The sequence below is a fragment of the Pavona decussata genome, unplaced genomic scaffold (assembly GCF_977016875.1).
Source record: "Pavona decussata unplaced genomic scaffold, jaPavDecu1.1 SCAFFOLD_563, whole genome shotgun sequence".
Taxonomy (NCBI): domain Eukaryota; kingdom Metazoa; phylum Cnidaria; class Anthozoa; order Scleractinia; family Agariciidae; genus Pavona; species Pavona decussata.
Genome location: NW_028145845.1, coordinates 227,360 through 244,202, shown reverse-complemented (window position 1 = coordinate 244,202; position 16,843 = coordinate 227,360). Strand labels below are relative to the sequence as shown.

General features: G+C 38.3%; 2 protein-coding genes across 2 annotated transcripts; both read left to right on the top strand.

Annotated features, from left to right (window-relative positions):
- Positions 1-428: 428 nt before the first annotated feature.
- LOC146449866 (neuronal cell adhesion molecule-like) lies at positions 429-16,667 on the top strand. Its single transcript, XM_085101018.1, has 6 exons — positions 429-573; positions 8,248-8,490; positions 13,100-13,426; positions 13,988-14,317; positions 14,642-14,683; positions 15,782-16,667. Exons 1-6 carry the CDS (start codon positions 462-464, stop codon positions 15,934-15,936), a joined length of 1,209 nt encoding a protein of 402 aa, XP_084957144.1. The 5' UTR covers positions 429-461; the 3' UTR covers positions 15,937-16,667.
- On the top strand, positions 8,798-9,991 carry LOC146449867 (neuronal cell adhesion molecule-like). Its single transcript, XM_085100993.1, has 2 exons — positions 8,798-9,066; positions 9,621-9,991. Exons 1-2 carry the CDS (start codon positions 8,826-8,828, stop codon positions 9,989-9,991), a joined length of 612 nt encoding a protein of 203 aa, XP_084957119.1. The 5' UTR covers positions 8,798-8,825.
- Positions 16,668-16,843: the final 176 nt, after the last annotated feature.

The window sequence follows — 16,843 nt, the reverse complement described above, 5'->3', positions numbered from 1 at the left end:
TTACGCACTATTTTGTGACGTTTTCGCTGTCGTTTCCATAGTAACTTCTGATACTCTCCTTTTTAAGCCAACCAAAATGCTCTTCACTCTCACGTGACCAAGTAAACAGGTAGTGATAATATAGGGAATGATCATCAAAGATAGCAGCGTCGATTTGGAAAAAAATTCACCCAGCTATGTATGTTGATATTTAGGTTTAACGTGTTCATTCCCTACGCTAGGTGGAAGACAACAAGACACCCACAAAAGTTGCCGTCATCAGAAATTTCCGGAGTTGGCCGACATGACTGGGCAGAAAATAAAATATGCTTATAAACCATATTGACAACATATGCTTCCTGTAGAAGAGACATGATTGGACCAACTGGGGTCTGACAATTTTACGTACGCGAAGTTACAAGGAAAATGCGTAAAAAGGATGGCTTACAAATATCGAGAAAGCTGGCGAAACCACTAAAGATATGCTTAGGTCGACAATACTAGACATGAAGAAAGATCATCAAACATCAGACTTCAAACTCTGCCTCACAAAATTATTTTTGCTTTGTTTTTGGTCAAGTGTGATTCTCAAAGGTATGTGAAATTGGTGACTCTTTGTTTGTTATATGGCGTATTTCAGTTGTCGGTTGAACAAATGTCAATTTATGAATCTGCCAGTGTTTACCAGTGTTTATGTACCTTTAGGGTTTATTCGTTTTCAGTAGGCAAAATAACACTACTGGGAATTTCAAAGACATCACACGCAACATCGCACATATGAAATCATGGCCCAGTTCTAGAACCACAGTTCCTTCCAAAGTAAATCTCACTGTTAGTTTTGCGATCGTTTCACTTGCACGGCTTCTCTTTATGCTTTCCACGTTTAACTTATCGAAAGATTGCGTGTGAGGAAACATCTTCAGATTTAACAAATATATAGAGTAGCGGTCTCTGGTAGAAAATATTTGAAAAAATATTACCAGCTTTCGCTAGCTTGTCTGCTACCTTCGACGGATAAAATGATGGGTGTAAAGTGACACGTAAGAAAATTAAATATACAAGAAATACAAGTTAAAAGAATGTTCATAAGAATATCAATGTTGGTTTGAAAGAATGCAATATTAGTAGTGATATATGTTGGAAATTAAGCCCCATAGTGGATTTCCTCCTTACTAATTTTGATTTCCTGCATACTAATTTCGATTTCATGCATACCAATTAGTAGTTCCCGCATACTAATTTAGATAAGGCCGAGGTAAATCATTGATATGCATAAGAATCGAGTCCATGACGTCACTTATTGTCATAACCTTGGGGAAAAAAATGCCTTTTCAATGCCTAATTAAGTGGTTAGGTAGTGCCTTCCTGCATACTAATTTTTTGACTTCCTCCATACAAATAAGTGCCGATTTTTACAAATCAGCGTCACTCTAGTGCAATGGAAACAATAAAAATTGCCTAGGCTTGCCCGCTAGTAGTTATCCCTAATTGGATGTTGGTTTGTATTGTCGGTTTGAAAAAAAAAGCGCCCTTTTTCTTGAGAGCGTCACATTTGCAGTCCGATTGCTAGGTAAATGTTTCTCCGACATTTCAGGTTATTCGTGACGATTATCGCTATCATTGCTGTTAAAAAAAACAAAACACACACATATACACAAAGTGGCACTGAAAACTCTATATTTCAAGTTTGTTTGACAATTAAAAACCGTTTTCTCCTGTCTATTTTGTGGAAATGAATAAGTATTAAAGTCTCAGTTTTTCACTCACCGTGAGTCAGTTAATTATGCGGGTTCGCAGGCCAATGTTTCATACAAATAAGTTGAGCTCCGCTGGAAAAACGCCAATGGAGTATGTTGACGTATTAGTATAAAAACATTTTTATATAACTTATCAAAGATCAATTGAAACACACCACTTATAATTGCTAGCAATTGAACCAGACAAGAGATACCATTTTAAAAACGTTTTTTTTTTTAAACAATGACAAAATAGAGTCAAATACACAGCGATTTCAAGCGGATGGAAATTAATTAATCTTCATCTTCTTCGCCCATGGAGTACTTGTAAGGAGTAAATTTCTTATGTCGACGTTTCCTCAGCTGTTTGCCATGAGCTTTCTGATCATTCAAATAATTCACCAATTGAATTCGACGCCTTTTGCGCTTCGGAGCTTGTTGTGATGGTGTTTCTAATGTGGGAAGAGGGGTCAGGAAAGCATGGCTTGAGGGTAGTTGAAAGGTGATGCTTTCTTTGTAAGGTTTTTGAGAGATAGCCGCTTGTGTTGATTCAGGTGTTACGTTAAAGCGGTTGAGGGGAGTGGAGAATGCTGCCGTTGCTGTCGAAGAACCTATTGTCCTTGATATTAAGTCTGGAACAGCACTGATTATTTCTTCTGGTCGTGTTCTTTGATTTAATTGTTCTTTAAAAGCTAGGTATCTGCTTTGCAACTGAAAGTATCGTTTAGCTTTTTCATCTTCCCGGAGATCGTTTCGAGAAAGCATGTCATCCATACTGCCCTGTAGTTCTTGCATAGCTGGAAGTACTAGGGGTGTCGCTAAGTGTTGTTGTTTGGGATATTTAAAAGCTCTTGAGAAATATTTTATTGAGACCCTGCTTGGTTAAAGCCTTCTTCGCTGGGAGGACGTTTTTTCGCAATTTACAATTGCCTTGTGTAGTGGTTTTCCGATCAATCAACATATAACCAAAAAGTTTTTTTCACAGCCTCTTCGTGCTAATTTAAAAAGAAATCCGTTTGGCCGGGATACGTTTGCTTCGCCAGAGTAAAGATTTGCAATTTGTCTCGTGGATTCTTGAATAACAACAATTATTAGATGGCTACAATAGTACGCGCGCTCTGATTGGCTGCTGAGCGGGCAAGATTTTCTTGTAATGACCAAGCATCATGAGCATTTTTCTTCGCTCGACGGCTCTTTTGAGTTGTGAGTAAAAGCTACGAGCGCATGGGCGAGAACAATAAAAAATATGGACAAATTAAGGTACAACTATATTTCAATTACTGAAAAAAAAAAACAAAAAAAGCAATCAAACAAAAAAAAAAAACTAGCATACAGATACTTCTTTGGTATGAGTGACGAAGAGAACCATAGCGAGAGCGAGTTTTATTATCCAAAGGACGAATAACAGGCCAAAAGTAAGCAAAATATCATGAGCAAGCCGCGAAATGCTCGTTTGGCTGAATGAGCGGGGCACCAAGACACGTAAAGGCGAGGGAAATGGCCATAGACGTCCTTTCTCACCAAAAGCATACGCCACATACACAGAGAGGTGTCCTGTCCATTTTTACATGCTGTTCAGAAGCCACCGACCTGAAGAAATGAACAAGCCAGACGCTCCATTCTTCCTTGCTGCACGACACGGCGACTGCCGAAAAAATCCTCAAGTGTGGTACATGGAGGCGCCCCTTAGCAAAAATTGAAATAGAAAACTTTTTGGAAACAGCCGTGGATGAAGCCAGTATCCAGAGACAAGGGTAAAAAGTGGCAAATCACAGTGTCAGGAAGACCAGCATTAGCCGATTGCTTAATGCAAATACTCCAAAGAGTTTTGTGGCTCAACTAAGCGGTCACAAAAATCTTCAAAGCTTCCAGTCATAAAAGTCAGCAAAAAAAAAAAAAAAAAAAAAAATCAGCGACAGATGTCGCATATCTTGAGTGGTTCTAGTCAGTCCCAAAATGCCCAGCAGATAACTGCTCCTCCAGCCAGTTGTAGTGTCTATTTTATGTCAAGTTCCCAGCAATCACACAGTCAGCTGAGTCTCCAACACACGACGAATTCGGTCGCTGTAAATAATGCGAGCGTTCCAGCAACTTCAAATGGTATTTTTCCTGGAGCGAATATTAGCAGTATCCCTGGATGTCACTTTTAGATCTTCAATGGCCCAGTAAAAGTGATCCAACAAGGGAAAAAGCGACGTTATCTTATTGAGAGGGACGACGAAGATTAAAATAAGCATCGCAAGTGTCACTAAAGTCACTGGAAGTTTTTCCCACGTGTTCAAAATTCAATCACAAACTAGGCCCACCTTTGCCTAAGCTTTTAAAATTTTAAGGGTCAAACACTTGTAAACACAGGGCAGTTTGTTGTTGTGACATTTAAGTGGTTAAATTTGCACTAGATCTTGACGTAATAAAGGCGAAAATTGTCTCATTTTCAAAGACACTGTGTCTTGTGGTTTCGATCGCATCGCCAGGTTCGTTTCGGTTCAGTGAACACGACCTTCAATGACCTCTTGCGCGCGCAAGCGGATGTGGATAATTACTTCCGGTGTTTTTATTGTTTTTTTTTTTAAGAATACCGCTAAAAAGGCCATATAATAAATAACTTATTAACCTCGTCCGTTCGATCATTACAGGGAAATCTCAGACCTAGGCCTTGATGTATTGCCTTGCTATCGCTCGGTCAATACATCAAGGCCTCGGTCTGAGATTTCCCTGTAATGACCTTACTCTCGGTTAATAAGTGGTATATAATGACTGTTTAGGCTTATGCTGCGGTTACCTTTTCCCTGATGGAATAGATTCTGCACGATATAAATCATACTGAGATTGCGATGATGACAACCACGAGTAAAGAGGTTCACGATTCGCTTGTCTTTGCTAGCGTCCGTGTGCTCACATCAAAATAGGAACCCTGCTCCAAAGCCGTGGGAATTCCCTTGACGAATTCAATTTGTGGCATGGCGACTAACATTTCTGTGTAAGCTGGCTGCCATTGTGAATAACACCAAACGATTCTCTCCCGGGGAGGGTGAATTGTCTCTGAAGCTTGTTGCAATAGAGATCGAACCCAGGCCGTTTTTCCGGCCCTGGTCATTCAGGCAACCATGGAGGTAAAAGGATGCTGGAAGCGAAACCGCTGACATTTTTCAGGCGAAAACATTGGAACTTTTCGAAATGGGGTGTGACCAGTATTGCGGTGCTTAGGTGATATGGAAAATCAGGAGGAGGAAATTGGTTCTGAGAATGGCGTTGAAGCTGAAGGCATCCAAGAGAGCGACAACGACAGTCAGGAAACAGAAAGTAATAACTCTGAAACGTCCACCACCCTCAGTCAATCCAAGAGCCCCTGTGAACATTGCGAGAACTCTAATGTGTACTGTACATCGATCATGAAATGTCCTAAATGCTTTTGGCACGATTACGACAAGATTTGTCCTCTATGCGATCACCAGATTCCCGAGGAGAGAAATTACATGAAAGAGGGCTTTCTTCGGTGTCACGATTGTGGAGCAGTTACACACAAAAACGTGAAGATGTTGGCAGCCTATTTCTACTCCCCTTCTAAAGAGGAGAACGGAGATAAAGATTAATTCATTTCCATCCGCTTGAAAACGCTGTGTGTTTGACTCTTTTTGTCATTGTCTTTTAATAATTTTTTTTTAAGCGGTATCTATTGCTAGCAACTATAAGTCGCGTTTTGTCAATTGATCCTTGTTAAGTTATATATAATTGTTTATATACTAATACATCAAGATACTCCTTTGGGTTTTTTTCGGCAGAGCTGTATTAATTTGTATGCAACTTTGGGTAGCGAACTCGCATAATTAACTGACTGACGGTGCGTGAAACGGTTTTGTAATTGTCAAACAAACTTGAAATATAGAGTTTTCAGTGCCACGTTGTGTATGTGTGTGTGTTTTGTTTTCTAACGGTTATGATAGCAATAATCGTCACGAATAGCCTGAAATCTCGGAGATCAATTTTCCTAGCAAACGGATTGCAAGAGTGACGCTACCAAGAGAAAGCGCGCTTTTATTCAAACCGACAATACAAATCTTAAGATCCTATCAGGGTTAACTATTAGCGGGCAAGCCTAGGCAAGTTTTATGTTTCCATCGTACTTGAGTGACGCTGATTAGTAAAAATCGGCACTTATTTGTATGGAGGAAGTAAAAAAAATAGAATGCAGGAAGGAACTACCTAATAACTTAATAAGTATGGAGGAAGGCATTTTTTTCCCTAAGTTATAACAATAGGTGACGTAATGGACGCGATTCTTATGCATATCAATGATTTACCTCAGCTTAATCTAGATTAGTATCCGGGAAGGACTAATTAGTATGTAGGAAATCGAAATTAGTAAGGAGGAAATCCACTATGGGGCTTAATTTCCAACATATATCACTACTAATATTGCATTCTTTTAAACAAACATTCATTCTGAAACTTTCAAACAAACATTGGCATTCTTGTGAACATCCTTTTAGCTTGCATTTTTTGTATATTTAATTTTTTACATTTCACTTTAGGGCTAATTTTCACCATATATCACTACTAATATTGTTTTGGAAGCGGGAATGAGTTGTTATCAGCCATGATCGTTTATCTTCTGTGTCAAGATTCAAGCGTCTTTCTTGTTAGGATAGGTCCTTTGTCAATGATTGTGAATCCTGGTTACGGTTTTTCTACTCTCTTTTAAAGATTTAGATTTGTTTTCGCTGTTTCAGTTAAATTCTGCATAACCTTTCACCAGCTCTTTTGAAATTCTAATTTTCCCAATATTAAGTTTGACTTTGTATAATTATTTTGCTGTGTGTGTGTGTGTGTGTGTGTGTGTGTGTGTGTGTGTGTGTGTGTGTGTGTGTGTGTGTGTGTGTGTGTGTGTGTGTGTGTTTATGTTCTATTACGTATATTATATGACCTCTCCCTTGAAAACCAATAATATGTGATCCTTGTTGTTGTTGTTGTTGTTGTCTTTAGGGCTAGGTTTAAGTCTTTCTATTTTTTGCCCTTTCTCCGTTATTTTAATACCTTTATTCTCCTAATGTATATTGTAGAGATGACTGGAGAAGAAACAAAATCTTTTACCAAACAGGAAAAAAGAACAATTTTACCAAATTGTTGGTGAAAGGGTTTAAATTATAACTGCAAATTATACCTAAAACTGAATTCTTATTGTTTTTCTTCTTTTCTTTTGAAAAAAAAAAAAAACATTCATGTAGAAGACATGCGACAGCATGACTACAGCTCTTTTTTATTCTACATTGTTTTATTTAAGCATTTCAGTTTCCTGTAGTCAGGAAAGGAGACGAGTTTCAAACAACAATTCGCAAATTTTACTCCAAACCTGAGGTCGTATTTGTTTTTTCTTCTTTTCTTCCCAAGAAAAGATTTAACATGTAGAAAACATATGGCAGCATGACTACAGTTCTTTTCTATTATTTTACACTGTTTTATTCAAGGATTTTAGTTTCCTGTAATCAGGAAGTCGAGTCGTGTTTCAAACAGCAATTCGCAAATTGTAGTCTAAACTGAGGTCTGTTAATTGTTATTTTTATTCTTAATGAAAGATAAATGAGAGCAGGTGGCTGTAGTGTCGTGAATATTGTGTTAATGAGCAGTAATGTGCCAATGTGTCATGTTCGAAAATATGTCGGTTACATATTTATTATATATAATAATGATAAGATGTAAAAGTCATATAAGTGAGGGTAGATGTCATCTAGAAACTGGCATACATTAGATTCTACATTGCCTAGAAAGTTTTGTGGTCTAAACTGTTTTATAAATTAAAGTTTCTGTTCAATTTGCAACAAGGAAGTCAAGCCGTGTTAGACTGGATATTCTCTGGCTGGCTGGCTGACTACTTTGAAGCAAACAAATATGGTCGGTTTTACTTGTTTTCGCACGTGTGAGGATAATCCCAATCCAGAATCACAGTTTCTTCCACCTATACACACGCAATCTCACGGTCAGCATTTCCAATCGTTCTACTTCACGGCTTCTATTTACACTTGTAACGAGTAACGTACGTCTCAAGAGACAGCGAGTAACAAAACAGACGCTGATTGCTTTTCCTGCTTCCATCTATTGCATGATTTTCCCGAACGAGGAAAACTATGGCAAATTTACCAAATTTTTGGTGGAAAAGTTTGGTTTGAAAGAAAAAAAGGACTAAGCGGCGTGCAACGAAAATCGTGCAAAGACATATAGACATACTCATAAATGTCACTCTAAAACTGAGGTCCGTTATAATTATCATTTTTTTTTATTCTCTTCTACTTTTTGTTTTATCAGCTAAAACTTCAATGCGTAAGTGAGCTGAGAACATGGCTACAAGTTTTGTATTCGCCAATATTGGTCAATACGGGTCACCAGCTACTTTCACTACGGCTAGTTTGTTTGAAACAAGCATAACTCAAATTTCATCACTACTTTTGTCGACAAAATAATTTTAGCGCACGGTTGCTTTTGGGATCTTAGTCGTTACAGATAAATTTGAAATGATTTTCTTTTCTTTTGACCGCAGATGCCCCATCCGCGGGAATCCTGGGCTGTGAAATAGAAGCTGCTCCTCAATCCTCACCACGTGATTGTCAAAAGTACAATCAGATGACCGTAAAACCAGACTCCAACGTGGCTCTCGACTGCTCTATCAGAAATAACGAAACAACACTCGGCAAGACATGGGAACAAGTAAATAAAATGATTAAACCCAGTTATGGCCTGATTTTAAACAACGGGTATGCAACAACCCGTATATACTTCACACGTAAGTAAATCTCCTCTCTCCCATCTCTTTGAATTTATGGAACTAGATCTTCGCCATTTAAAAGACAAGACTCAAACCCTGCCTTGTTACTGATTTTTTTAAGGTGCTCTTCAGCTCCAGCAGTGTCAATGGCTTTGCGTTACCGATCTTACATCGAAATTAGTAATTACCGTGGTAAAGGTCTATTTTGTGTATTCTCATGTTCCGGAATATTGCTAATCGACTGCATCCATAATCTGTCTCTTCTCGTAGATACACTACAGCTAACTATGAAGTCGACTTCCCCAAGGTACATATCTAAAAACAGTCAAGGCGTAATTTTGAAGTGCTCTTTCATGGGATGGCCTCCCCCTCGTGTAGTTTGGTTCAAGGATGGCAAACAAATCATCAATGGAGCTCAAGGTTTTTACCACACAGTAAAGAGCCTGTCTCAATGTGATCACGCTGCTTTAGAAACTACCCTTCATTTTCCACCAGCCCGCGAGGAATACGAAGGATATTACACCTGTCATGCTAAAAATGGCTTCAATGGGTGGTCGAGTAAACATTCTGCCAAGTTTAAAGTAGTATATGAATGTAAGTCATCTGATTTGTTTCCTTTCGTAAATAAAATTTTATGTAGTCTGGTTCGACAAGGAGATACCGTTATGGAGTCCAGTGGAAGTATACTTTCGTGAGCGTGACGTATTGCTCTTTAAGAGTCTCGAAATTAACATGACTGATGCAAAATGACACTTATTCGAAAGCCTATGCACGCCTTTGAATTTGTAGAGCCTTGGAGCCAGATTCACGAAGCCCTCCTACGTTGAGATCTATCCTACTTTACTTGAACAAAGTCAGTTGTTGGACTAACAAAAGTCCATTGTTAAGAAGCAATACCTAAGGTATTTTTTTAGTTAAAGGGTTTCGTGAATCTTGTTTTCAACCTCGTTCATGGGGTGAGTTTGTCAGGTAGAGCGCGATTGATCTACTTGCCATGTGTAAAAATGGCTTAATCAAATGCTAAAATTCTTGAAAAGGTACAGCTCGATACAGTACATTTTTCATTTCTTTCTATTGTTTTTGTTTTTATTTAACGTATGCTTTTTTTGAACTCAAAACGTTAATAATTGAAATTGCGCTTAACCCAGGTCCATCAGATGACAGCCCATTGATTGAGTCTAGAGGTCATGCAATAGTCTTTACCGACAGCACCCTAAAGTGCTTGGTTGACTCAGAATTGGATTATGGGGAGGAGTGCTATCTAAGATGGTATTTAAATAACAAATCACTGCCATTGAAATCAACTGAGAAGTATAAAACGGAATTAAAACAAGATCACAGCGGATGTAAATATGCTTTCATTCTCACCATTCTGAACGTTACGGATAATGACGAGGGGACCTACAGCTGTCACATGTTCTGTGAATGGGAAAACACCGCAGCATCCATTGACTTACATATGTATCCTCAGGAAATTGGTGAGAAACTCTTTTTCATTTCCATTTTAGGCAACAGTTAGTTGTTTGGTCGGTGAATCGGTGAATCAGTCGGTTGGCTGGTTAGCTGAATGATTGACTGACTGGCTGAAATACAGACTGGCTCACTCAGTAACTGTCAACAAACATATCTTACTCAACGGAAAGTATACACTGAATGAGCCTGTTAGCCAAGAAGTACCTGAAGAAGCGTATATCAGTTCAAATCTGCCGTAATTGAAGCGTAAAGCAATTCAAAAGTAATGTTCATATGTAGGGCAAGTATTCAAATTATTTTCTAACGTGGAATGATACTTTCAACTTTAGGCGTTCCAACTACAACTCCGCCAAATGATTTGTCAAACTCAGGTCAGTACAGTGCTTTGACCCTGCTGTGGGGCGACTCCCTGGCAACTTTAATCTGGTGGCTGTCTGTCGCTCGTTCAGTTCGCTATTTCAAACGAAAATACGTTCCTTTATTTTTTTTCTTATTCCATGCTTTCAATCCTGGCTTTTTAAATTCATGCCCATTTAGGACCTTAAAGAATGAGGTATGCGTGTCTGAAGTGGAAAAACACGCGTTTAACGATTGCCGAATGATAATTTTTGAAATCAATGTCTTTTTCATTTGAAGATGAAAAGACGAATTCCTTCATGTATGTTGTTGTCCGAGGCCTTTCACTTATGTTCTGCCAAAGCCATATCCAATATCAGAGCGAAGCGGCTAAAAACCCACAACCTTTGGGGCGGTAAATAAATGGAGAGCTTGGATGATTATTTTGCATAAACTGACAGTAAACGTAACGTAGCTAGTAAAAGTAAATATATTTTCAAATTTAAACCATTAAATGAGCGTTAAGCAACACAATCCGGACTTCACGTTTTACTGCTTTTAGACAAAGTCCTGTTAAAAATACCGAAATCGACTGGGAATCGTTTTAATTAGTAGACCATTACCCAGTTGCTTTGAACCTCAAGCGAGGCTTCGTGAAAGCTTTTCGTGCAAAAATGAGTTTACTTCTAATCGATAAATAATCAAAACAAAATCTTTAAAAACACCATTTAAAGACAACATTACTCCATTCAAACAGAGATTACGCTACAGAGGTTACCCCGATAACCTTATAAATAAAACTCTCTCAGAAGTCAATATCAGCGAAAGACTGTCGGCCCTACAAAACAAACAAACAAACAAACAAACAAAAAAACGCGCAAAAAACATTTTGCCGTTTGTTACAGAATATCGCCCTTCTGTGCTTAACCTAAAAACCATGCAGATGAGTAAATAGCACTTGATAGAAAATCAGCCTCTGCTAAGAGGGATCTACAAAGGCCCTTCCCAGCGTACACTTATGTACAGAAAAGGGAGATCTTTGAAATACGTCTTCGTAAGAGCAAATTGCTTTGAAGGTCACATTCTTCTTATCTCGACCAATAGCAGCCGTGTTTGGCCTGTCATCATTGTTTTACCATTCTAAATGAAAGATAAATGAGAGCAGGTGGCTGTAGTGTCGTGAATATTAATGTGTTAATGAGCAGTAATGTGCCAATGTGTCATGTTCGAAAATATGTCGGTTACATATTTATTATATACAGTCTTTTCAACTAACGTTGTCGGTTCAAAGCATGAAGCTAAAAGACAAGACCGAAAGTTTACGTGGGATTTTTATGAATAAATTCGTCAAAATCAGTCATGCCTGGAGAAAACAATAGGTTGTAATTAGCAGTAAAATGATCTGCACGTGCAGGGATGACGTTGATGAAATTATTCATGAAAAATACTTCCACAAAGCATTGCGGTCTTGTCTTTTAGCTTGATTTTAATCCGACAACGTTAATTGAAATAGCTGTATATAATAATGATAAGATGTAAAAGTCATATAGGTGAGGGTAGTTGTGATCTAGAAACTGGCATACATTAGATTCTACATTGGCTAGAAAGTTTTGTGGTCTAAACTGTCTTATAAATTAAAGTTTCTGTTCAATTTGCAACAAGGAAGTCAAGCCGTGTTAAACTGAATATTCTCTGGCTGGCTGGCTACTTTGAAGCAAACAAATATGGTCGGTTTTACTTGTTTTCGCACGTGTGAGGATAATCCCATTCTGGAATCACAGTTTCTTCCTCCAATACACACGCAATCGCACGGTCAGCATTTCCAATTGTTCTACTTCACGGCTTGTATTTACACTTGTAACGAGTAACGTACGTCTCAAGAGACAGCGAGTAACAAAACAGACACTGATTGCTTTTCCTACTTTCATCTTTTGCATGATTTTCATCAACGAGGAAAACTACGGCAAATTTACCAAATTTTTGGTGGAAAAGTTTGGTTTGAAAGAAAAAAACAACTAAGCGGCATGCAACGAAAATCGTGCAAAGACATAAACTGAGGTCCGTTATAATAATCATTTTTTTCTACTTTTTGATTTTTCAGCGAAAACTTCAATGCGTAAGTGAGCTGAGAACATGGCTACAAGTTTTGTATTGGCCAACATTGCCCAATACTGGTCACCAGCTATTTTCACTCCGGCTAGTTTGCTTGAAACAAGCATAATTCAGTTTTCATCACTACTTTCGTCGACAAAATAATTTTAGCGCACGGTTGCTTTTGGGATCTTAGTCGTTACTGATAAATTTGAGACGATTTTCTTTTCTTTTGACCGCAGATGCCTCATCGGCGGAAATCCTGGGCTGTGAAATAAAAGCTGCTCCTTTCTCCTCATTACGTGATTGTCAGTACTCCAGTCATTGGACAGTAACACCAGACTCCAACGTGAATTTCTACTGTTCTATCAGAAATAACGAAACAACACTCGGCAAGACATGGGAACAAGTGAAAAAAATGATTAAACCCAGTCATGGCCTGATTTTGAAGGAAGCGAATTCAACAATCCGTATACACTTCACACGTAAGTTAATCTCCTCTCTCCCATCTCTTTGAATTTATAGAACTAGATCTTCGCCATTTAAAAGACAAGACTCAAACTTTGCCTGGTTAATAATTTTTTTAAGGTGCTCTTTAGCTCCAGCAGTGTCAATAGCTTTGCGTTACCGATCTTACATAATTACCTTGGTAAAGGTATATTCATGTATTGTCGTGTTCCAGAAAATGGCCAATCGACTGCATCCATAATCTGTTTTTTTCTCGTAGATACACTACAGCGCACTTTCAGATCGACTTCCCCAATGTATATATCCCAATACAGTCAAGACGTCTTTTTGAAGTGCTCTTTCAAGGGATGGCCTCTGCCTCGTGTAGTTTGGTACAAGGATGGCAAAGTAATAAACAATGGATCTCAAGGTTTGTACCACAAAGAAAGGCCCGGCTGGTCTCCATGTAATCCGACTACTTTAGAAACTACGCTTCATTTTCCACGAGGCCGCACGAAATACCGAGGACATTACAAATGTTATGCTGAAAATGGCTTCAATGGATGGTCGAGTAAACATTCCGCCGAGTTTAGAGTGATACATGAGTGTAAGTTATCTGATTTGTTTCCTTTGATAACTAAAATTTGATGTGGTTTGGTTCGTCAAGGGAATACCGTTCTGCCGAGTCCAGTGGAAGTATATACACTCTCGTGGGCGTGACGTATTGCTCTTTAAGAGTCTCGAAATTAACATGACTGATGCAAAATGACACATATTCGAAAGCCTATGCACGCCTTTGAATTTGTAGAGCCTTGCAGCCAGATTCACGAAGCCCTCCTAAGTTGGGATCTATCCTACTTTGCTTGTACAAAGTCAGTTGTTGGACTAACAAAAGTCCATTGTTAAGAAGCAATACCTAAGGTATTTTTTTTAGTTAAAGGGTTTCGTGAATCTTGTTTTCAACCTCGTTCATGGGGTGAGTTTGTCAGGTAGAGCGCGATTGATCTACTTGCCATGTGTAAAAATGGCTTAATCAAATGCTAAAATTCTTGAAAAGGTACAGCTCGATACAGTACATTTTTCATTTCTTTCTATTGTTTTTGTTTTTATTTAACGTATGCTTTTTTTGAACTCAAAACGTTAATAATTGAAATTGCGCTTAACCCAGGTCCATCAGATGACAGCCCATTGATTGAGTCTAGAGGGCATGCAATAGTCTTTACCGACAGCACCCTAAAGTGCTTGGTTGACTCAGAATTGGATTATGGGGAGGAGTGCTATCTAAGATGGTATTTAAATAACAAATCACTGCCATTGAAATCAACTGAGAAGTATAAAACGGAATTAAAACAAGATCACAGCGGATGTAAATATGCTTTCATTCTCACCATTCTGAACGTTACGGATAATGACGAGGGGACCTACAGCTGTCACATGTTCTGTGAATGGGAAAACACCGCAGCATCCATTGACTTACATGTGTATCCTCAGGAAATTGGTGAGAAACTCTTTTTCATTTCCATTTTAGGCAACAGTTAGTTGTTTGGTCGGTGAATCGGTGAATCAGTCGGTTGGCTGGTTAGCTGAATGATTGACTGACTGGCTGAAATACAGACTGGCTCACTCAGTAACTGTCAACAAACATATCTTACTCAACGGAAAGTATACACTGAATGAGCCTGTTAGCCAAGAAGTACCTGAAGAAGCGTATATCAGTTCAAATCTGCCGTAATTGAAGCGTAAAGCAATTCAAAAGTAATGTTCATATGTAGGGCAAGTATTCAAATTATTTTCTAACGTGGAATGATACTTTCAACTTTAGGCGTTCCAACTACAACTCCGCCAAATGATTTGTCAAACTCAGGTCAGTACAGTGCTTTGACCCTGCTGTGGGGCGACTCCCTGGCAACTTTAATCTGGTGGCTGTCTGTCGCTCGTTCAGTTCGCTATTTCAAACGAAAATACGTTCCTTTATTTTTTTTCTTATTCCATGCTTTCAATCCTGGCTTTTTAAATTCATGCCCATTTAGGACCTTAAAGAATGAGGTATGCGTGTCTGAAGTGGAAAAACACGCGTTTAACGATTGCCGAATGATAATTTTTGAAATCAATGTCTTTTTCATTTGAAGATGAAAAGACGAATTCCTTCATGTATGTTGTTGTCCGAGGCCTTTCACTTATGTTCTGCCAAAGCCATATCGGTAAATAAATGTAGAGCTTGGATGATTATTTTGCATAAACTGACAGTAAACGTAACGTAGCTAGTAAAAGTAAATATATTTTCAAATTTAAACCATTAAATGAGCGTTAAGCAACACAATCCGGACTTCACGTTTTACTGCTTTTAGACAAAGTCCTGTTAAAAATACCGAAATCGACTGGGAATCGTTTTAATTAGTAGACCATTACCCAGATGCTTTGAACCTCAAACGAGGCTTCGTGAAAGCTTTTCGTGCAAAAATGAGTTTACTTCTAATCGATAAATAATCAATAAATTTCAGGGGGTAATCAGGAAAATATAAAGCAATGTTGCAATCTAACTCTACGGGAAACGACAGACGCAACAAAAGATAAAATACAATATTATAATCTGAGGAATAATATAAGTAGTGCATGATGCACCATTCTGCACCAATGCATCCACTAACAATGTTTGGTCGGGGGCTTTAGATTTCCGTTTTCAACAAGGCTTGTCAGATTTTCTGCTGTTTCAGATCTTTTTTCACTGATTCAAGAATTCTTAGTGGTTTGTACACGTGTTGTTTAAGCAAATGCATCACGGGATTAAGTCAGAATAAAGAAGCCTATTATCACAAGATGATACAACAGTTCATGATTTAATATTATTATTATTATTATTATTATTATTTTTATTATTATTATTATTATTATTATTATTATTATTATTATTATTATTATTATTATTATTATTATTATTATTATTTTATTTTTTTTTCCGCAGGAATCAAACCAAGAGGGTGGATCTTGCCTGTTATCATTCTGTTAGCAGGGGGTGTCTTTATTCTGTCCATATTAGTCGTGTTTTGTTGGGTCAAGAAAAAGCGGACAGCCAGGAACTTTAAACGTAGGTTAAGAAGGTTTTATTCAAATACATAGGAGTAAAGGGTCGCTATTCCACATTCTATAGGGTGCTTTACAACGGTGGCCACCAGCTGGCGACCATTCGCAGATTAAAAATCCCAAAGATTCGCTCAGTAAGCCAACCTAAGCTCTAACCTTAGTTGTTGGGCTGACGCCATGTTCTACTTTACAACAGGCTGCTAAGCCTCTTAAACAATGGTTAGAATCGAAATAAAAAAATGGCTCTTTGTTTAAGAATTAAGCAATTTTTGCTCTCCACATTCGAAACTTCTATCGATTTTTTATGCCGCTCCATGGCTCACCAGCGTTGCAGAGAAGGGAACATTTCGCCTGACAGATGATATATCTGTCATCGTCGCTAATGGTGACGTGTTTGGACGCAATTTCGAGAGCAGCGTCTAGCAACTCGACGGAAATCGATGAGTAGAATTCTACCACGTCAAATGCGATGAATGAGCTCGAACAGGCTTTATGTCGCATATCATTGAACCAAGATAATACAGCTTTGGTATTTTTCCATTGGTTTAGTTTGAGCTTGTTAACGACGTTAGATTATCTCAGATTTAGCTGGATTGATAAGGTGGCATGTTAGGTTGTTTGCGAAGTAAGGCTTGTAATCCTTACGAGTTATGAAAGCTTCACGTTTGGCGGTGGTGTTAATCCTGTCATCTAGGTGTATTTTCTTAGCGATGGCTTTGGCTACCACTTCTATGGAGTTGGGTTTACCAGGGGCACTTTCTTGTAGTTCTTAGTGATGTTTTTTGTAAAAGTTCAGTATATGATTGCGTGTCCATTTTATAGAAGTTTGAAGTCTTGTCTGCGGGTACTAAGAGCTTGTCAGTTGTCTTGATACTGTTATAAATATCTGAAGAAAGCTTTCGCTGAAAAATACACTTTACTTTCTGGAATTTGAAGATTTCTA